The 22,612-nt window shown below is 42.3% G+C and overlaps 1 protein-coding gene across 2 annotated transcripts; it reads left to right on the top strand.

The window, feature by feature from the left end:
* The first annotated feature begins 1,358 nt into the window (after positions 1–1,358).
* Positions 1,359–22,492, top strand: LOC139532749 (interleukin-18 receptor 1-like). 2 transcript variants are annotated; one of them, XM_071330749.1, is made up of 12 exons: positions 1,359–1,839; positions 2,214–2,268; positions 2,849–3,083; positions 7,028–7,211; positions 8,111–8,279; positions 9,550–9,615; positions 13,591–13,717; positions 13,801–13,931; positions 16,062–16,211; positions 16,758–16,910; positions 19,878–20,062; positions 20,846–22,492. In XM_071330749.1, exons 2-12 carry the CDS (start codon positions 2,217–2,219, stop codon positions 21,026–21,028), a joined length of 1,635 nt encoding a protein of 544 aa, XP_071186850.1. In that variant the 5' UTR covers positions 1,359–1,839; positions 2,214–2,216; the 3' UTR covers positions 21,029–22,492. The 2 variants fall into 2 exon arrangements, with proteins under 2 accessions (XP_071186850.1, XP_071186851.1); XM_071330750.1 differs by lacking the exon at positions 2,214–2,268 and having other exon boundaries at positions 1,360–1,839.
* Positions 22,493–22,612: the final 120 nt, after the last annotated feature.

Genomic DNA, 22,612 nt, shown 5'->3' with positions numbered 1-22,612 from the left:
GTCCTCAGTAATGCTCTTGTGTCTGAATGGAAGCAAGTCCCCGCAGCAGTGTTCCAACATCTAGTGGAAAGCCTTCCCATTAGAGTGGAGGCAGTTGTAGCAGCAAAGGGGGAACCAACTCCATATTAATGCCCATGATTTTGGAATGAGCAGGTGTCCACATACTTTTTGGTCATCAAGTGTATTAGTTTACTATCACTAACCAGGTTTCCATCCACATTTTTACGAGAATTAAGTAGACTACATTAAAACAATTACAGACCTGATGGAAACAGATTTGTTTGTAAACTTTCCAAATGTCCACAAAACAGAAATGCTAGACAAGGTGGGATCATTTTCTGTCAGTAAAATTAATAATGCGAGAAATGTTATGGAAACGATTTTTTGAGCAAATATTGATATAATAACCATCATATCAAAGTAAATGGCGTCAACTATGACTTGTGTTGTCCTCCCATTATGACGTAGTAGAGAAAGCATGCAGTTTATTAGGCTACAGATTAAATAAATTATGATTCATTTCACAGGGTCTGATTCAGTTTGGCTTCCGTTTGACAAATACAAATATTCTTGCTTTTATCCACAACAATGTCATCATGTAGCCTACCCGAGCTTTTGGCGAGAGCGCACGGGCCAAGACCAGAGTATGCACATACTGAATGCTATTTAACTCCAGTCTATATGTTGAGTTGAAAATGGGATGGAAACACATTGAACTTTAGATCTTTATTAGATACATGAAAACGCACAGACTATCATCCACAAGTCATGTTGGTGGAAACACCACTGGTGGGGTCATTTTCATTCAGTATCTCTAGTTTAAAAATGACGGATTTTTATGGGGATTGTCTTTCTTACGCTAATTAAAGGTAACTCAATCCACGATATAGCAGGGGATGTTAAACCATAACAAATACACTTTTTCAGCTGCAGATTATGATGATAATGTCCAAAACTGCACTGAAGTCTAACAAAACATGATGATCGATGCTCTTTGACAAATAACAATACTCTTGTCTTAATCATAATTATCTCATGTAGACTCACTAGCCTACCTGCACAGCCTACCCGCACGTTATCTGCGAACTGTTGACTAGAGCGCATGTGGCAAGAACGGAGTAGGCACATTTGCTATTTTATGCAACAGTTTTTGTCGAAACTATTGGTAGAGTTGAAAATGCGATGCAAACACACTGAACTCTAGATTTTATTCGGTACCTGCAAATTTGAAGAAAAAACTACATTTTGTGTGCACTACGTCATCACATGCTGATTTTTCTCCTAACAAGTCCGTTTAGTGGAAACACCACTGGTGAGGAAATGCACATATTTTCTTGTTGCGGATTTTTTCAATATTATCATGAAAATGTCGCCAATTGGACGTACACCTAGCTAGTGTCGCGGTCTGCTCTTCTCACACACAGAAAGAAGGTGGCGCCAATATCCTAGATACACCAGGATTTCTGGGAAACCACAAGCATTATGTAACGCATTGTCAAGTCTGCATATAGCACCTGCAATGCCACTAGAATCACTAAGTTTCACTTTGACATCTTCTGGTCAGTAGGCTAGGTCTTCATCAGTGGGCAGCATACAACTAGGCCACTAAACTGAGTCAATAGCTTTATTCACTCGGTCAATTTGACTATAGATTATAGGAGGAGGCATGTGAAATATAATATATTAATATCGAAATTCCAGTTCATACCGAGAACGAAACTGCTATTATAAAGTTTAAAGGGAAGTAGCCGAGAACAGAAAGCATTACCTAAGTTTCTGTTAATGGTCTGCGAAAATACACAATATAATCTTGGAATTTACCTCCACACTCACAGCTGAGTAAGTTATTCATTCCTTTACTGAATGTTGTTCTATTGTAGGTTATTCTTATTCTATCTATAGTCATGCAGCTTGCTATAACATAATACTATTATACTGATCTGGTAGTACCTGTTTATATTTCACTTTCATGAAAAGTTCTCTTAAGTTTCTCTTGCTGTCATTTTTTTCCATATATTTTTTATGACTTGCTGTTCAGAGGGCTTTTCCCCAACTGACTTTCTCTCTCTGTGTCTCTCTGTGTGTCTCTCTGTGTGTCTCTGTGTGTCTCTCTGTGTGTGTTTGTGTGTCTCTCTGTGTGTCTCTCTGTGTGTCTCTCTGTGTCTCTGTGTGTCTCTCTGTGTGTGTCTGTGTGTTTGTCTGTGTGAATTAAGAACATGGTGAAGATGACCCCACTGTTTGTGTTCCTCGTCCTCTCTGCAACCAAAGGTCTGTTAGAATGAGCAGGTCACAACATGTTTTATAAGTAACACATGATGAGTATCCTGCCCTAGAAACTGCTGATAACCAACCAAAAAGACCATTCATAAAACAAACCTTTCATCGCTAATTGTTGTACTATTGAGCACCCTATAACAATTTTAATGTTGGTGTAAAATGTTTATTTGTACCGCATAAAATATTTGTACAGTACATTTAGGCTACCCTACATAGTGCACTACTCTTGACCATAGCCCAACGGAGAGCCCTGATCTAAAGTAGTGCACTATATATAGGGAATAGGGTGCCATGGACCCTGGTCAGAAGTAGTACACTGTATAGGGAATAGGGTGCCATGGACCCTGGTCAAAAGTAGTGCACTATATAGGGAATAGGGTGCCATGGACCCTGGTCAAAAGTAGTGCACTATATATAGGGAATAGGGTGCCATGGACCCTGGTCAAAAGTAGTGCATTATATATAGGGAATAGGGTGCCATGGACCCTGGTCAAAAGTAGTGCACTATATAGGGAATAAGGTGCCCTCCGTCCTCCACTGAGACGGTCTATCTTGCATGTTCTTCCCACAGAGCTGGTCAGAGGAGGCTATACGTCTGTTCATGTCCGGGAGGGAGAGATGGCAGTGCTCCAGTGCCCACTGCGGACCACCAAGGCAGGGCACAGGGAGGGGAACCTGACCCTGGCATGGAGCAACCACTCTGGGCCTGGGGAGCTCCAGGAGCCTGCGGTGTGGAGGTCTGAAGACACTCTCATCATCCTGAGGGTCTGGACCAACCAACAGGGGTCCTACTCCTGCTCTCTACTGTAAGTGTCTCTCCCAACCAACAGGGGTCCTACTCCTGTTTACTACTGTAAGTGTCTGGACCAACCAACAGGGGTCCTACTCCTGTTTACTACTGTAAGTGTCTGGACCAACCAACAAGGGTCCTACTCCTGCTCACTACTGTAAGTGTCTGGACCAACCAACAGGGGTCCTACTCCTGCTCTCTACTGTAAGTGTCTGGACCAACCAACAGGGGTCCTTCTCCTGTTTACTACTGTAAGGGTCTGGACCAACCAACAGGGGTCCTACTCCTGTTTACTACTGTAAGTGTCTGGACCAACCAACAAGGGTCCTACTCCTGCTCACTACTGTAAGTGTCTCTCCCAACCAACAGGGGTACTACTCCTGTTTACTACTGTAAGTGTCTAGACCAACCAACAGGGATCCTACTCCTGTTTACTACTGTAAGTGTCTGGACCAACCAACAGGGGTCCTTCTCCTGTTTACTACTGTAAGGGTCTGGACCAACCAACAGGGGTCCTACTCCTGTTTACTACTGTAAGTGTCTGGACCAACCAACAAGGGTCCTACTCCTGCTCACTACTGTAAGTGTCTCTCCCAACCAACAGGGGTCCTACTCCTGTTTACTACTGTAAGGGTCTGGACCAACCAACAGGGGTCCTACTCCTGTTTACTACTGTAAGTGTCTGGACCAACCAACAGGGGTCCTACTCCTGCTCTCTACTGTAAGTGTCTGGACCAACCAACAGGGGTCCTACTCCTGTTTACTACTGTAAGTGTCTGGACCAACCAACAGGGGTCCTACTCCTGTTTACTACTGTAAGTGTCTGGACCAACCAACAGGGGTCCTTCTCCTGTTTACTACTGTAAGGGTCTGGACCAACCAACAGGGGTCCTACTCCTGTTTACTACTGTAAGTGTCTGGACCAACCAACAAGGGTCCTACTCCTGCTCTCTACTGTAAGTGTCTCTCCCAACCAACAGGGGTCCTACTCCTGTTTACTACTGTAAGTGTCTGGACCAACCAACAGGGGTCCTACTCCTGTTTACTACTGTAAGTGTCTGGACCAACCAACAAGGGTCCTACTCCTGCTCACTACTGTAAGTGTCTGGACCAACCAACAGGGGTCCTACTCCTGCTCTCTACTGTAAGTGTCTGGACCAACCAACAGGGGTCCTTCTCCTGTTTACTACTGTAAGGGTCTGGACCAACCAACAGGGGTCCTACTCCTGTTTACTACTGTAAGTGTCTGGACCAACCAACAGGGGTCCTACTCCTGCTCTCTACTGTAAGTGTCTGGACCAACCAACAGGGGTCCTACTCCTGTTTACTACTGTAAGTGTCTGGACCAACCAACAGGGGTCCTACTCCTGTTTACTACTGTAAGTGTCTGGACCAACCAACAGGGGTCCTACTCCTGCTCTCTACTGTAAGTGTCTGGACCAACCAACAGGGGTCCTACTCCTGTTTACTACTGTAAGTGTCTCTCCCAACCAACAGGGGTCCTACTCCTGTTTACTACTGTAAGTGTCTCTCCCAACCAACAGGGGTCCTACTCCTGTTTACTTCTGTAAGTGTCTGGACCAACCAACAGGGGTCCTACTCCTGCTCACTACTGTAAGTGTCTGGACCAACCAACAGGGGTCCTTCTCCTGTTTACTACTGTAAGGGTCTGGACCAACCAACAGGGGTCCTACTCCTGTTTACTACTGTAAGTGTCTGGACCAACCAACAAGGGTCCTACTCCTGCTCACTACTGTAAGTGTCTCTCCCAACCAACAGGGGTCCTACTCCTGTTTACTACTGTAAGTGTCTGGACCAACCAACAGGGGTCCTACTCCTGTTTACTACTGTAAGTGTCTGGACCAACCAACAAGGGTCCTACTCCTGCTCACTACTGTAAGTGTCTGGACCAACCAACAGGGGTCCTACTCCTGCTCTCTACTGTAAGTGTCTGGACCAACCAACAGGGGTCCTTCTCCTGTTTACTACTGTAAGGGTCTGGACCAACCAACAGGGGTCCTACTCCTGTTTACTACTGTAAGTGTCTGGACCAACCAACAGGGGTCCTACTCCTGCTCTCTACTGTAAGTGTCTGGACCAACCAACAGGGGTCCTACTCCTGTTTACTACTGTAAGTGTCTGGACCAACCAACAGGGGTCCTACTCCTGTTTACTACTGTAAGTGTCTGGACCAACCAACAGGGGTCCTACTCCTGCTCTCTACTGTAAGTGTCTGGACCAACCAACAGGGGTCCTACTCCTGTTTACTACTGTAAGTGTCTCTCCCAACCAACAGGGGTCCTACTCCTGTTTACTACTGTAAGTGTCTCTCCCAACCAACAGGGGTCCTACTCCTGTTTACTTCTGTAAGTGTCTGGACCAACCAACAGGGGTCCTACTCCTGCTCACTACTGTAAGTGTCTGGACCAACCAACAGGGGTCCTTCTCCTGTTTACTACTGTAAGTGTCTGGACCAACCAACAGGGGTCCTACTCCTGCTCTCTACTGTAAGTGTCTGGACCAACCAACAGGGGTCCTACTCCTGCTCTCTACTGTAAGTGTCTGGACCAACCAACAGGGGTCCTACTCCTGCTCTCTACTGTAAGTGTCTGGACCAACCAACAGGGGTCCTACTCCTGTTTACTACTGTAAGTGTCTGGACCAACCAACAGGGGTCCTACTCCTGTTTACTACTGTAAGTGTCTGGACCAACCAACAGGGGTCCTACTCCTGTTTACTACTGTAAGTGTCTGGACCAACCAACAGGGGTCCTACTCCTGTTTACTACTGTAAGTGTCTGGACCAACCAACAGGGGTCCTACTCCTGTTTACTACTGTAAGTGTCTGGACCAACCAACAGGGGTCCTACTCCTGTTTACTACTGTAAGTGTCTGGACCAACCAACAGGGGTCCTACTCCTGCTCTCTACTGTAAGTGTCTGGACCAACCAACAGGGGTCCTACTCCTGTTTACTACTGTAAGTGTCTGGACCAACCAACAGGGGTCCTACTCCTGCTCTCTATTGTAAGTGTCTGGACCAACCAACAGGGGTCCTACTCCTGCTCTCTACTGTAAGTGTCTGGACCAACCAACAGGGGTCCTACTCCTGTTTACTACTGTAAGTGTCTGGACCAACCAACAGGGGTCCTACTCCTGTTTACTACTGTAAGTGTCTGGACCAACCAACAGGGGTCCTACTCCTGCTCTCTACTGTAAGTGTCTGGACCAACCAACAGGGGTCCTACTCCTGTTTACTACTGTAAGTGTCTGGACCAACCAACAGGGGTCCTACTCCTGCTCTCTACTGTAAGTGTCTGGACCAACCAACAGGGGTCCTACTCCTGTTTACTACTGTAAGTGTCTGGACCAACCAACAGGGGTCTTACTCCTGTTTACTACTGTAAGTGTCTGGACCAACCAACAGGGGTCCTACTCCTGTTTACTACTGTAAGTGTCTGGACCAACCAACAGGGGTCCTACTCCTGCTCTCTACTGTAAGTGTCTGGACCAACCAACAGGGGTCCTACTCCTGCTCTCTACTGTAAGTGTCTGGACCAACCAACAGGGGTCCTACTCCTGTTTACTACTGTAAGTGTCTGGACCAACCAACAGGGGTCCTACTCCTGTTTACTACTGTAAGTGTCTGGACCAACCAACAGGGGTCCTACTCCTGCTCTCTACTGTAAGTGTCTGGACCAACCAACAGGGGTCCTACTCCTGTTTACTACTGTAAGTGTCTGGACCAACCAACAGGGGTCCTACTCCTGTTTCCTACTGTAAGTGTCTGTCTCTTACAAATCTAGTTGGCCTTTTATTGTCCGTTTTATCAATCATACTTTTGTTCTTTAATTGTCTTCTCCTTCCCTCTGATGTAATTTATGCGTCATTCTGTTGATGCATTGATTCATTGATTGATTGATTGGTTGATTAATGGTCTTATCTCTCTCTGGACTGTTGCAGCGATGCCAGTGGCCAGCCCCTGAGAACAGCGTGGTTTAACATCACAGTGTTCTCTGGCCAGTGTTACACAGATATGGATGTGTACGTATCCACTTGCTATCTGAGACAGTCCTGTGAAAAGTTAACCTGCACGTCAGACAGCATCCCACAAAACTTCACAACACATAATTATACGTGGTACAAGGTATGACCCCCCCTCCTCCCCCCAGCAGATGACAAAGTAGAAGTAAATATCCAGTGATGTTGAGTTTCCACTAGTTCTTCTTACTTGCCTTTGGCTGAAACTAAAGACATGCGTCATTACATGTGCTTGAAGAGGTGTGTTTTCCCTCTAGCCGTTGGCAAGGTACTATTGAATAGTCTGTTGATTGTGATTTTTTTTCCACTAGACCAAAAGCCACAGGGTATTTCCTGTTATATTATGTTTTTCCCCTAGTCTGAGTGGGTGTTCTAGTTAGCACAAGGACCAGCATCAACGTTTTAGTTCACCAGTCATGGATGGTGCAGCAAAAACAACTCTCAGTTTTGTGATTAGCGTCAATAGACACTGGCTTTATATTACCTGTTTATTACCAGTTTATTACCTGTTTATTACCAGTTTATTACCTGTTTATTACCAGTTTATTAATCACATTTATTTATAATTTTACGTCAGCAGATGTCACAAAGTGCTTATACAGAAACCCAGTTCAAAATCACAAACTGCAAGCAATGCAGATGTAGAAGTATGGTTGGCTAGGAAAAACTCCCTGTGTATTACATTATTAAACATTACCTGTTTATTACCTGTTTATTACATGTGTATTACCTGTTTATTACCTGTTTATTACATGTGTATTAACTGTTACTACATGTGTATTACCTATTTATTACCTGTTTATTACCTGTTTATTACATGTGTATTAACTGTTACTACATACGTATTACCTGTTTATTACCTGTTTATTACATGTGTATTAACTGTTACTACATACGTATTACCTGTTTATTACCTGTTTATTACATGTGTATTAACTGTTACTACATATGAATTACCTGTTTATTACAGTTTTTTTTACCTGTGTCTTGATGCATGTATTGTAGAACTGTAACACAGAGTTACCCACTGACTTTGGCGATGGATACCTGACGAGTGCTTCTGAGAGTGACAGTGGTTACTATACCTGCACTTCATACTACACATACAACTCTAGCCCCCATGATGGACAGGTGTTTACCTTGTCCAGAACCATGGAGAGGACAGTTAAAGAAGGTAAGAAGTTATTGGACAGTACTGGATAGCAGGGTTGGGATCAATTCCATTTAAATTCCAGTCAATTCAGAAATTAAATCCAATTCCAATTTGAAATGTTTATTAATTGAAAAGAATTGAAGGGAATTAGAATTTCAGTGTACTTCCTGAATCGACTGGAATTGAAATGGAATTGACCCCAACCCTGCTGTATGGTTTTGGAGCTTCTGACCTTTTGCAAAGATACCTTGAAATGTATTTGTCAATTAAGATGTATTTCATGTTTGGTGGATCTGAACCTGGGTTATAGGGGAAGGCTAAAGACAATGCAAGGACAAGGATCTGTAACTTTTGCTCATATTGGTGCTTTATTTTGTTCAAAACAATTTATGGAAAGAGTTTCCTTTTAACTACATTCATATTTCTCTGTCAGCTACAGTGATATTTCTGTTTTAGCTACAGTGATATTTCTGTTTTAGCTACAGTGATATTTCTGTTTCAGCTACAGTGATATTTCTGTTTTAACTACAGTGATATTTCTGTTTCAGCTACAGTGATATTTCTGTTTCAGCTACAGTGATATTTCTGTTTCAGCTACAGTGATATTTCTGTTTCAGCTACAGTGATATTTCTGTTTCAGCTACAGTGATATTTCTGTTTCAGCTACAGTGATATTTCTGTTTTAGCTACAGTGATATTTCTGTTTTAACTACAGTGATATTTCTGTTTCAGCTACAGTGATATTTCTGTTTTAACTACAGTGATATTTCTGTTTCAGCTACAGTGATATTTCTGTTTTAGCTACAGTGATATTTCTGTTTTAACTACAGTGATATTTCTCTGTCAGCTACAGTGATATTTCAGTTTCAGCTACAGTGATATTTCTGTTTCAGCTACAGTGATATTTCTGTTTCAGCTACAGTGATATTTCTGTTTCAGCTACAGTGATATTTCTCTGTCAGCTACAGTGATATTTCTGTTTCAGCTACAGTGATATTTCTGTTTTAACTACAGTGATATTTCTGTTTCAGCTACAGTGATATTTCTGTTTCAGCTACAGTGATATTTCTGTTTTAACTACAGTGATATTTCTGTTTTAACTACAGTGATATTTCTGTTTTAACTACAGTGATATTTCTGTTTCAGCTACAGTGATATTTCTCTGTCAGCTACAGTGATATTTCTCTGTCAGCTACAGTGATATTTCTCTGTCAGCTACAGTGATATTTGTGTTTTAGTAACTACAGTGATATTTGAGTTTTGACTACAGAGATATTATTGTATTGTACAGGAAGTTCCCAGGTTATGCCAAAGATCATCAAACCTCAGGATGGGGAGGTTATTGAAGTAGATATGGGTGAGTTGCTCTCTACCTATCTGTATGGGTGTCAATTCGTGTCTTTATTGTCACGTGTGTGTGAATGTGTGTGCAGGGTTGGGGAGTAACGGATTACATGTAAGGGATTACAAAAAATGGAAACTGTAATCCGTTACATTACCAGCAAAAATGTTGTAATCAGATTACAGATACTTTTGAAAAAATAGATGATTACTTCGTGGATTACTTTTAAATTCAGAAAGGATGTTTGTGAAAACAAATCTTTGACACTTCTCAACGACATTCAAATCCACATTGAAAAAAGGCACAAGTTTCAGTTTGTTCCACATCACTATGACGACACACCAAATGTGTTTGATGGATCGCGGGAAAAGAGCAGGAATAGGCTTTTGTAGGCTACAGTCCAAGATATGTCTTCCAATGGTGCGACTGCTGTCGGCATCCAAAGGTTGTCCAACTTGAATAAACGCTTGGAGGTAAGGATGACAGTAGTGGTGTAGTCTACGGCGATACAGATATCCCTTATTATTGATATCTACATAGCGCATTGGTGTGAATCACACTTCTGCTCTCTCATTTAGCTATTTGCACCTTACGGATTGTGGTTGTTGTGGTTGGCTGTTCACAAATCTAAATGTGTATTTGAACCCAATAATTGTTATCATATTTTATATTGGTAGGTTAGGCTAGTGGCCAGCTATCATATTTTATATTGGTAGGTTAGGCTAGTGGCCAGCTATCATATTTTATATTGGTAGGTTAGGCTAGTGTCCAGCTATCATATTTTATATTGGTCGGTTAGGCTAGTGGCCAGCTATCATATTTTATATTGGTAGGTTAGGCTAGTGTCCAGCTATCATATTTTATATTGGTAGGTTAGGCTAGTGGCCAGCTATCATATTTTATATTGGTAGGTTAGGCTAGTGGCCAGCTATCATATTTTATATTGGTAGGTTAGGCTAGTGTCCAGCTATCATATTTTATATTGGTAGGTTAGGCTAGTGTCCAGCTATCATATTTTATATTGGTCGGTTAGGCTAGTGGCCAGCTATCATATTTTATATTGGTAGGTTAGGCTAGTGTCCAGCTATCATATTTTATATTGGTAGGTTAGGCTAGTGGCCAGCTATCATATTTTATATTGGTAGGTTAGGCTAGTGGCCGGCTATCATATTTTATATTGGTAGGTTAGGCTAGTGGCCAGCTATCATATTTTATATTGGTAGGTTAGGCTCGTGGCCAGCTATCATATTTTATATTGGTAGGTTAGGCTAGTGGCCGGCTATCATATTTTATATTGGTAGGTTAGGCTAGTGGCCAGCTATCATATTTTATATTGGTAGATTAGGCTAGTGGCCAGCTATCATATTTTATATTGTGTCACGCCCTGACCATAGTTTGCTTTGTATGTTTCTATGTTTTGTTTGGTCAGGGTGTGATCTGAGTGGGCATTCTATGTTGTATGTCTAGTTTGTCTGTTTCTGTGTTTGGCCTGATATGGTTCTCAATCAGAGGCAGGTGTTAGTCATTGTCTCTGATTGGGAACCTTATTTAGGTAGCCTGTTTTGTCATTGTGGGTTGTGGGTGATTGTCTAGGTGTAGTGTTTTGTGTCAGCACTATTTTCTATAGCTTCACGTTCGTTGTCTGTTATTTTTGTTAGTTCGTTCAGTGTTCTCTTTTTAAATAAATATCAAGATGAACACTTACCACGCTGCATATTGGTCCTCCGATCCTTCCAACTACTCCTCCTCAGATGAGGAGGACGACGAGCATGACATATTGGTAGGTTAGGCTAGTGTCCAGCTATCATATTTTATATTGGTAGGTTAGGCTAGTGGCCAGCTATCCTATTTTATATTGGTAGGTTAGGCTAGTGGCCAGCTATCATATTTTATATTGGTAGGTTAGGCTAGTGTCCAGCTATCATATTTTATATTGGTAGGTTAGGTTAGTGGCCAGCTATCATATTTTATATTGGTAGGTTAGGCTAGTGTCCAGCTATCATATTTTATATTGGTAGGTTAGGCTAGTGGCCAGCTATCATATTTTATATTGGTAGGTTAGGCTAGTGTCCAGCTATCATATTTTATATTGGTAGGTTAGGCTAGTGGCCAGCTATCATATTTTATATTGGTAGGTTAGGCTAGTGGCCAGCTATCATATTTTATATTGGTAGGTTAGGCTAGTGTCCAGCTATCATATTTTATATTGGTAGGTTAGGCTAGTGGCCAGCTATCATATTTTATATTGGTAGGTTAGGCTAGTGTCCAGCTATCATATTTTATATTGGTAGGTTAGGCTAGTGGCCAGCTATCATATTTTATATTGGTAGGTTAGGCTAGTGTCCAGCTATCATATTTTATATTGGTAGGTTAGGCTAGTGGCCAGCTATCATATTTTATATTGGTAGGTTAGGCTAGTGTCCAGCTATCATATTTTATATTGGTAGGTTAGGCTAGTGGCCAGCTATCATATTTTATATTGGTAGGTTAGGCTAGTGTCCAGCTATCATATTTTATATTGGTAGGTTAGGCTAGTGGCCAGCTATCATATTTTATATTGGTAGGTTAGGCTAGTGTCCAGCTATCATATGTTATATTGGTAGGTTAGGCTAGTGTCCAGCTATCATATGTTATATTGGTAGGTTAGGCTAGTGTCCAGCTATCATATGTTATATTGGTAGGTTAGGCTAGTGTCCAGCTATCATATTTTATATTGGTAGGTTAGGCTAGTGTCCAGCTATCATATGTTATATTGGTAGGTTAGGCTAGTGTCCAGCTATCATATGTTATATTGGTAGGTTAGGCTAGTGTCCAGCTATCATATGTTATATTGGTAGGTTAGGCTAGTGTCCAGCTATCATATTTTATATTGGTAGGTTAGGCTAGTGTCCAGCTATCATATGTTATATTGGTAGGTTAGGCTAGTGGCTATCTTATCTAAACGCTGTAATCACGGTATGGTAAAATGTGTAGTATTGTAGGACAGCAGATTGCACAATTAGAAGAATTGCACGAAATTAACTCTAAAACAAAAAAAGTGCATGAAATTAGTAATAAAACAGCAACATCATCTCTACACACCATGGCAAAATGTGTAAAATGTAAAACATTTGTCTCCGGGGGGTAACCTTTAACAGAATGTGACTGGCAGAACGGGTGTTGTATGTGGAGGATGAGGGCTGCAGTAGATCTCAGATAGGGGGAAGTGAGGCCCAAGAGGGTTTTATAAATAAGCATCAACCAGTGGGTCTTGCGACTGGTATACAGAGATGACCAGTTTACAGAGGAGTATAGATTGCAGTGATGTGTTCAATAAGGAGCATTGGTGGCAAATCTACTGGCCGAATGGTAAAAAGCATCTAGCTGCTCGAGAGCACCCTTACCTGCTGATCTATAAATTATGTCTCCGTAATCTAGTATGGGTAGAGTCTGAATCAGGGTTAGTTGGGCAGCTGGGGTGAAAGAGGAGCGATTACGATAGAGGAAACCATGTCTAGATTTAACTTTAGCCTGCAGCTTTGATATGTGCTGAGAGAAGGACAATGCACCGTCTAGTCATACTCCCACGTACTTGTATGAGGTGACTACCTCAAGCTCTAAACCCTCAGAGGTAGTAATCACACCTGTGGGGAGAGGGGCATTCTTCTTACCAAACCACATGACCTTTGTTTTGGAGGTGTTCAGAACAAGGTTAAGGGTAGAGAAAGCTTGTTGAACACTAAGAAAGCTTTGTTGTAGAGCATTTAACACAAAATCCGGGGAGGGGCCAACTGAGTATAAGACTGTATCATCTGCATATAAATGGATGAGAGAGCTTCCTACTGCCTGAGTTACGTTGTTGATGTAAATTGAGAAGAGCGTGGGGCCTAGGATTGAGCCTTGGGGTACTCCTTTGGTGACAGGGAGTGCCTGAGATTGTCTGACTTTATACACTGCACTCTTTGAGAGAGGTAGTTATCAAAGTGTTAGTGAATGTTGTGTTTTGTCCAGGATCCACTGTGGTGGTGGTCTGCAGCGCTGTCCTGTCCTCTGCATTTGACCTCTTACACTGGATGGAAAACATATCTTTTGTGAAGAAGAACCAGGAGGCCCTACCAGTGTTTTATAACACTTCAGAGTGAGCATGTACACTCACTACAGATCAGACCTGGGTTCAAATACTATTTAAAATCACTTACCACACTTGACTGTTTTCTCCAGAGAGAATGGCCACCAGCAGGCATCGCTGGTGATCAGGCAGGTGTCGGAGGAGCAGCTCAGGAACACATACACCTGTCAAGTGGAGTCTCCATCTGGGAACTCCAACGTCTCCATCACCTTCCAACAGAAGAGTAAGTCAAGCAGCCTCTTAAAGGGACATCTTAGCTTTCCAATCATTAAAAATATTACATTCTGCCTTTATCAAACTCTACTGGTCATTTCACAGAACCCTCTCTTCTGCTCTTAGGTTACCATGACATTTAATCAATAAGATATTATTATCTCTTCTGCTCTTAGGTTACCATGACATTTAATCAATAAGATATTATTATCTCTTCTGCTCTTAGGTTACCATGACATTTAATCAATAAGATATGATCTCTTCTGCTCTTAAGTTACCATGACATTTAATCAATAAGATATTATTATCTCGTCTGCTCTTAGGTTACCATGACATTTAATCAATAAGATATGATCTCTTCTGCTCTTAGGTTACCATGACATTTAATCAAGAAGATATTATTATCTCTTCTGCTCTTAGGTTACCATGACATTTAATCAATAAGATATTATTATCTCTTCTGCTCTTAGGTTACCATGACATTTAATCAATAATATATGATCTCTTCTGCTCTTAGGTTACCATGACATTTAATCAATAAGATATTATCTCTTCTGCTCTTAGGTTACCATGACATTTAATCAATAAGATATTATTATCTCTTCTGCTCTTAGGTTACCATGACATTTAATCAATAAGATATTATTATCTCCTCTGCTCTTAGGTTACCATGACATTTAATCAATAAGATATTATTATCTCTTCTGCTCTTAGGTTACCATGACATTTAATCAAGAAGAGATTATGATCACTTCTGCTCTTAGGTTACCATGACATTTAATCAATAAGATATGATCTCTTCTGCTCTTAGGTTACCATGACATTTAATCAATAAGATATTATTATCTCTTCTGCTCTTAGGTTACCATGACATTTAATCAATAAGATATGATCTCTTCTGCTCTTAGGTTACCATGACATTTAATCAATAAGATATTATTATCTCTTCTGCTCTTAGGTTACCATGACATTTAATCAAGAAGATATTATCTCTTCTGCTCTTAGGTTACCATGACATTTAATCAAGAAGATATGATCTCTTCTGCTCTTAGGTTACCATGACATTTAATCAATAAGATATGATCTCTTCTGCTCTTAGGTTACCATGACATTTAATCAAGAAGATATTATTATCTCTTCTGCTCTTAGGTTACCATGACATTTAATCAATAAGATATGATCTCTTCTGCTCTTAGGTTACCATGACATTTAATCAAGAAGATATGATCTCTTCTGCTCTTAGGTTACCATGACATTTAATCAAGAAGATATTATTATCTCTTCTGCTCTTAGGTTACCATGACATTTAATCAATAAGATATTATCTCTTCTGCTCTTAGGTTACCATGACATTTAATCAATAAGATATTATTATTTATTCTGCTCTTAGGTTACCATGACATTTAATCAAGAAGATATTATTATCTCTTCTGCTCTTAGGTTACCATGACATTTAATCAATAAGATATTATCTCTTCTGCTCTTAGGTTACCATGACATTTAATCAATAAGATATTATTATTTATTCTGCTCTTAGGTTACCATGACATTTAATCAAGAAGATATTATTATCTCTTCTGCTCTTAGGTTACCATGACATTTAATCAATACGATATTATCTCTTCTGCTCTTAGGTTACCATGACATTTAATCAAGAAGATATTATGATCACTTCTGCTCTTAGGTTACCATGACATTTAATCAATAAGATATTATTATCTCTTCTGCTCTTAGGTTACCATGACATTTAATCAAGAAGAGATTATGATCACTTCTGCTCTTAGGTTACCATGACATTTAATCAATAAGATATTATCTCTTCTGCTCTTAGGTTACCATGACATTTAATCAAGAAGAGATTATGATCACTTCTGTGTAACATTAGGATGATTTTCTGTGATTTATTTTCTCTTCAGTTTCTCTTTCTGCTGTACAGTAACAGCTGTTTGATATTATCAGGTTTATTTGTGTGTGTGTGTGTGTGTGTTTGTGTGTGTGTGTGTGTGTGTGTGTGTGTGTGTGTGTGTGTGTGTGTGTGTGTGTGTGTGTGTGTGTGTGTGTGTGTGTGTGTGTGTGTGTGTGTGTGTGTGTGTGTGTGTGTGTGTGTGTGTGTGTGTGTGTATTTCATGTCACCCTTTAGGTCCACCCCAGTTCCACTTCCTGGTGCTGGGTATAGTGGGGGTCTTTGCCGTGACGGTGGTGGTGGTGACTGTTGTCTATGTCAAGCTGAAGGTGGACATCATTCTATTTCTCAGAGATGATCTGGGCTGGCGTCAACACAACGTCTCTGGTGAGAATAACACCTGACACCAACATGTGTTGTCAAACATGTCTCATGCAAACAGTCTCGTTGTGGATCGTGTTTCACCACATCATTTGGATGAATTGTGTTAGTTTCAGATGGGATGTGTAACAACGCCTATGTACTGTGTTATAATGCCTATCTGCTGTGTTATAATGCCTATGTACTGTGTTATAATGCCTATGTCCTGTGTTATAATGCCTATGTCCTGTGTTATAATGCCTATCTGCTGTCTTATAATGCCTATCTGCTGTGTTATAATGCCTATGTACTGTGTTATAATGCCTATGTCCTGTGTTATAATGCCTATCTGCTGTGTTATAATGCCTGTCCTGTGTTATAATGCCTATCTGCTGTGTTATAATGCCTATGTACTGTGTTATAATACCTATGTCCTGTGTTATAATGCCTATCTGCTGTGTTATAATGCCTATGTACTGTGTTATAATGCCTATCTGCTGTGTTATAATGCCTATGTCCTGTGTTATAATGCCTATCTGCTGTGTTATAACTTGTCTGAATGGTGTGTTTCAGATGGGAAGCGTTACGATGCCTATGTGTTGTGTTATAAGAGTGACACAGAGTCAGGTGTCAGTGAGGAGGACAGGCGTCAGGTGGAGGAGGTGCTGGAAGAGGAGTATGGTTACAGCCTGTGTCTCTACGACCGTGACGTGCTCCCTGGGGAGGGTGAGTCAGTCCACTGTCCTCACATTTGTCCTCATACTGGAGTGTGTGTGTGTGTGTGTGTGTGTGTGTGTGTGTGTGTGTGTGTGTGTGTGTGTGTGTGTGTGTGTGTGTGTGTGTGTGTGTGTGTGTGTGTGTGTGTGTGTGTGTGTGTGTGTGTGTGTGTGTGTGTGTGTGTGTGTGTGTGTTTGTGTGTGTGTGTGTTTGTGTGTATGCACGGTTCTTGAACCTGTTCCTGTTTCTGTTTCTGTTCCTTTATCTGTACCTGTTTCTCTACCTGTTCCTCTACCTGTACCTGTTCCTCTACCTCTTCCTCTACCTGTACCTGTTCCTCTACCTGTTCCTCTACCTGTACCTGTTCCTCTACCTGTACCTGTGCCTCTACCTGTACCTGTTCCTCTACCTCTACCTGTTCCTCTACCTGTACCTGTTACTCTACTACCTGTCCCTCTACCTGTACCTGTTCCTCTACTACCTGTCCCTGTACCTGTACCTGTTCCTCTACCTGGTCCTCTACCTGTACCTGTTCCTCTACCTCTACCTGTTCCTCTACCTCTAACTGTGTCTCTACCTGTTCCTCTACCTCTACCTGGTCCTCTACCTGTACCTGTTCCTGTACCTGTCCCTCTACCTGTACCTGTTCCTCTACCTCTACCTGTTCCTCTACCTGTTCCTCTACCTCTACTTGTTCCTGTTTCTGTTCCTTTATCTGGACCTGTCCCTCTACCTGCACCTGTTCCTCTACCTGTACCTGTTCCTCTACCTCTACCTGTACCTCTACCTGTACCTGTTCCACTACCTCTACCTGACCCTCTACCTCTACCTGTTCCACTACCTCTACCTGTTCTTCTACCTGTTCCTCTACCTCTACATGTACCTGTTCCTCTACCTGTACCTATTCCTCTACCTGTACCTGTTCCTCTACCTCTACTTGTACCTCTACCTCTATCTGTTCCTCTACCTGTATCCGTTCCTGTTCCTGTCCCTCTACCTGTTCCTCTACCTGTACCTGTATCCGTTCCTGTTCCTGTTCCTCTACCTGTACCTGTATCCATTCCTGTACCTGTTCCTGTATCCATTCTTGTACCTGTTCCTGTTCTTGTTCCTGTATCCGTTCCTGTTCTTGTTCTTGTTCCTGTACCTGTATCCGTTCTTGTTCCTGTATCTGTTCCTGTTCTTGTTCCTGTTCTTGTACCTGTTCCTGTTCCTGTTCTTGTACCTGTTCTTGTACCTGTTCCTGTATCCGTTCCTGTTCTTGTTCCTCTACCTGTACCTCTACCTGTACCAGTTCCCATATCCATTCCCGTACCTGTTCCCGTTCCTGTATCTGTTCCTGTTCTTGTTCCTGTACCTGTTCCTGTATCCGTTCTTGTTCCTCTATCTGTTCCTGTTCTTGTTCCTGTACCTGTTCCTGTTCTTGTTCTTGTACCTGTTCTTGTACTTGTTCCTGTATCCGTTCCTGTTCTTGTTCCTGTACATGTTCCTGTTCTTGTTCCTCTACCTGTTCCTCTACCTGTACCAGTTTCCGTACCCATTCCCGTACCCGTTTTTGTTCCTGTACCTGTTCCTGTTCTTGTACCAGTTCCTGTTCTTGTTGTTGTACCTGTTCCTGTATCCATTCCTGTTCTTGTTTCTATTCCTCTGCCTCTACCTGTTCCTCTACCTGTACCTGTACCTGTATTCGTTCCTGTACCTGTTCTTGTTCCCGTTCCTGTACCTGTTCCTGTTCTTGTTCTTGTTCCTGTATCTGTTCTTGTTCCTGTATCCGTTCCTGTTCTTGTTCCTGTACCTGTATCCGTTCTTGTTCCTGTACCTGTTCCTGTATCTGTTCCTGTTCCTGTTCTTGTTCCTGTATCTGTTCCTGTTCTTGTATCCGTTCCTGTTCTTGTTCCTGTACCTGTTTCTGTTCTTGTTCCTGTACCTGTTCCTGTATCCATTCTTGTTCCTGTACCTGTTCCTGTATCTGTTCCTGTTCTTGTTCATGTATCCGTTCCTGTTCTTGTTCCTGTACCTTTTCCTGTACCTGTTCCTGTTCTTGTTCCTGTTCCTGTACCTGTACCTCTATCTGTACCAGTTCCCATATCCATTCCCGTACCTGTTCCCGTTCCTGTTCCTGTATCTGTTCCTGTACCCGTACCCATTCCCGTACCCGTTTTTGTTCCTATTCCTGTATCCGTACCTGTTCCTGTACATGTTCTTATTCCTGTCAGGTTACTGTTCCTGTACAGGTTCCTGTTCCTGTATATGTTCCTGTACCCCCGTTCCCATATCTGTTCCTGTACCTGTACTCGTACCCATTCCTGTTCCCATTCCCATTTTTGTTCCCATTCCTGTACCTGTTCCCGTACCCATTCCTGTACACGTTCCTGTAGCTGTTCCTGTACCTGTTCCCATTCCTGTACCTGTTCCTGTACCCGTTCCTGTTCCTGTATCTGTTCCTGTTCCTGTACCCGGTCCTGTTCCTGTATCTGTTCCTGTACCTGTTCCTGTACCCGGTCCTGTTCCTGTATCTGTTCCTGTACCCGGTCCTGTTCCTGTATCTGTTCCTGTACCCGGTCCTGTTCCTGTATCTGTTCCTGTATCTGTATCTGTTCCTGTATCTGTTCCTGTACCCGGTCCTGTTCCTGTACCTGTTCCTGTACCCGTTCCTGTTCCTGTATCTGTTCCTGTATCTGTTCCTGTACCTGTTCCTGTACCCGTTCCTGTTCCTGTATCTGTACCTGTTTCTGTACCCGGTCCTGTTCCTGTTCCTGTACCCGGTCCTGTTCCTGTACCTGTTCCTGTATCTGTTCCTGTATCTGTTCCTGTACCTGTTCCTGTACCCGGTCCTGTTCCTGTATCTGTTCCTGTGTCTGTTCCTGTACCCGGTCCTGTTCCTGTATCTGTTCCTGTGTCTGTTCCTGTACCCGGTCCTGTTCCTGTATCTGTTCCTGTGTCTGTATCAGTAAAGTGTGTGCTCTGTGTTTCCAGCGGTGGCTGAGGCGGTGCTGGGGTGTATAGAGCAGAGCCGGAGACTGATCCTGGTGCCCAGCAGCCTGGGGCTGAACCCAGGGCAGGACAGTCAGTATAGTCTGCTCACTGGGCTCCATGCTGCACTGGTGGAACGGCAGACCTGGCTGGTCCTCGTCCAGACAGAGGCAGCCCCAGACAGCCAGGTAGTTATACCTATGGACCAGTTCTGCCTATGGACGACAGTTAGCTTTGTGGGTGTGTCCCAAATAGCACCCTATTCCCTATATAGTGTTATGGGCCCTGGTCTGAAGTAGTGCACTATAAAGGTAATAGGGTGCCATTTGGGACGATACCGTTGGTGAATGTGCGCTGTCCCTGTCAAATCAATTTCCCAAATAAACAGATAGACCTGGAGCTGATGCCATGCTGTCTTTCAAACTAAATAAACAGATAGACCTGGAGCTGATGAAATACTGTCTTTCAAACTAAATAAACAGATAGACCTGGAGCTGATGAAATACTGTCTTTCAAACTAAATAAACAGATAGACCTGGAGCTGATGAAATACTGTCTTTCTGCTTCAACTCCATTTCCTTTAAAACAGCTTCCACTCCATTTCCTTTAAAACGGCTTAAATTCCATTTCCTTTAAAACTGCTTAAATTGCATTTCCTTTAAAACTGCTTAAATTCCATTTCCTTTAAAGCTGACTTGAAACACTTTGTATTTTTCCACTTTTGCAATTGGTGGTGTTTGGCATGTTTGTTTTTAGTGCTTTTTCGAGATTCTCTTTTGTAATGAAAAGCGCTAGATAAGCTAAATGAGTAATTGTAGCAACCTTAACACAACACCTAGTGATCTAGTCAAGGGGTTCGGATGTCTTGGTGTAACAACTAAGGTGTTGGGTTGGCAGTCGGTGGACCTCTGTTCAAGTCCCGGTCGGGGCTACCCCCAAAAATTCACTACATTATTCTGTAAACGTTTTAGGTGGATCTGGACCTGGACTCCCTCTCTGAGGCCCTGCGGCTGCTGGCCCAGTCAGGACACACCGTCACCTGGAGGGGCTCCCACTCCAAACCCCTCTCCTCACCCTTCTGGAAGGAGCTGCGTTACCGTATGCCTGCCAGGACCAGACGGTGCCCCCCGGAGGATGAGAGGACCATTCTGTGATTATATAGGCTCCAGGGCAGGGTTTGGGTTCAGTCAGTTCACAAAGTAAACTCAAATTCAAATGAAATAATGGCATCTATTTTCAATGTTTTTGTTTTTTTTACTTCAAATTGACCCCAACCCTGCTCCGGGGTGAAATAAATGCATCTAACTTGATTAATGTGCCATTTTTACCTATTTACCTATAAGAGTTTTGCCTATAACAGTTTTCCTTACTCCAGCAACAGAATGCTGTGGGCTTACCCCAGCAACAGAATGCTGTGGGCTTACCCCAGCAACAGAACAGCAACAGAATGCTGTGGGCTTACCCCAGCAACAGAATGCTGTGGGCTTACCCCAGCAACAGAATGCTGTGGGCTTACCCCAGCAACAGAATGCTGTGGGCGTATACCGGTCATTAAAAATATTAATGTGACTAGACCGCTGATTGGCCAGCTCGGCCAATGAGCCAACATTATTACATCATGTTCTGTGAGGAAATAGCAAGAAGTGTATTTGAGATATAAGTTTTTTGGTGGGGTTTTTGTGTGTTTTGTTTTCTCAAATGTATACATTGGCCACAAATACGAGTATAGGACATTATTTGGGTATGAGTTAATGGAATATGAACTTGTAAAAGTGAGATTTTCACTTGACAGTTACTTTAAGACCCACTGACATCCAAAACTACCACGGCATACTCTGCTTGTCCAGTGGACAGAAGACTTGTCTTTCTCGCTCTACCTGTTTCTCTCTGTTACCAGTCGGGGGCCAGCCCCCCCCCAGAAAAGCTTTAAGAGATTCAAGGAAAGACCACGTACAGCAGCAGGTCACACCTCAGTGTAGTTACGTGCACTCCCAACAAACATGAAACAGAAGTGACTTTGAGAAGAAATGCATGAATTCCTTGGCCCTGATATTTCATAGGGATGTATGTAGGAGTCTGCTATGATAAGAATCACAATAGAATCACCAAGTACCTTGACATGAACCAGGAATTTGACCTGGTGAAATGATGCTGACAACAACAGTGAACAGGATGTCCAGACAGGATATATAGATGAAGAATTGGCTCATAATCCACATAGTATGAGTAGATGGGATTATGACATGTATTGATGAAGCCATTGACGACTGATTACATTTGTCTTGTTTTGTGTTAATTTATTTGGTGTTTTAGTTATGTTTTATCTAGACCATATTAATTATTAAGCCTTTATTTGGGCATTTAAGCCTGGACATACAATGTACATAGGGTCTATGGGACCTGGTCAAAAGTAGTGGACTATATGGGACACAGCCTCACTGATTCTGTCAAAAGATGTCAAACCAAGTCTTGGCTGTGCCAAAGCCTGTATCATTCATTACAGAACATGTCTGTCCACCCTACTCTGTTTGTATGTATTGGTCTATAGACTCACCACTGTTCAGTGTTACTAATGGATTGACACTGTGCTTCAATAAATGTTTTCTACTTGCAACAAAGCTGTCTTCTCTTACATCACAGATCAGCCTTGCATACTTACACACATTTCACACTCCGGCTACCCACACCCACAGATGCACACCCAAAGATGGTGTGAAACTTCTAGCGAAGTAGAGCTC

This window comes from Salvelinus alpinus, chromosome 10 (genome assembly GCF_045679555.1).
Source record: "Salvelinus alpinus chromosome 10, SLU_Salpinus.1, whole genome shotgun sequence".
Lineage (NCBI taxonomy): Eukaryota > Metazoa > Chordata > Actinopteri > Salmoniformes > Salmonidae > Salvelinus > Salvelinus alpinus.
This window is presented reverse-complemented; position numbering and strand designations above follow the sequence as displayed.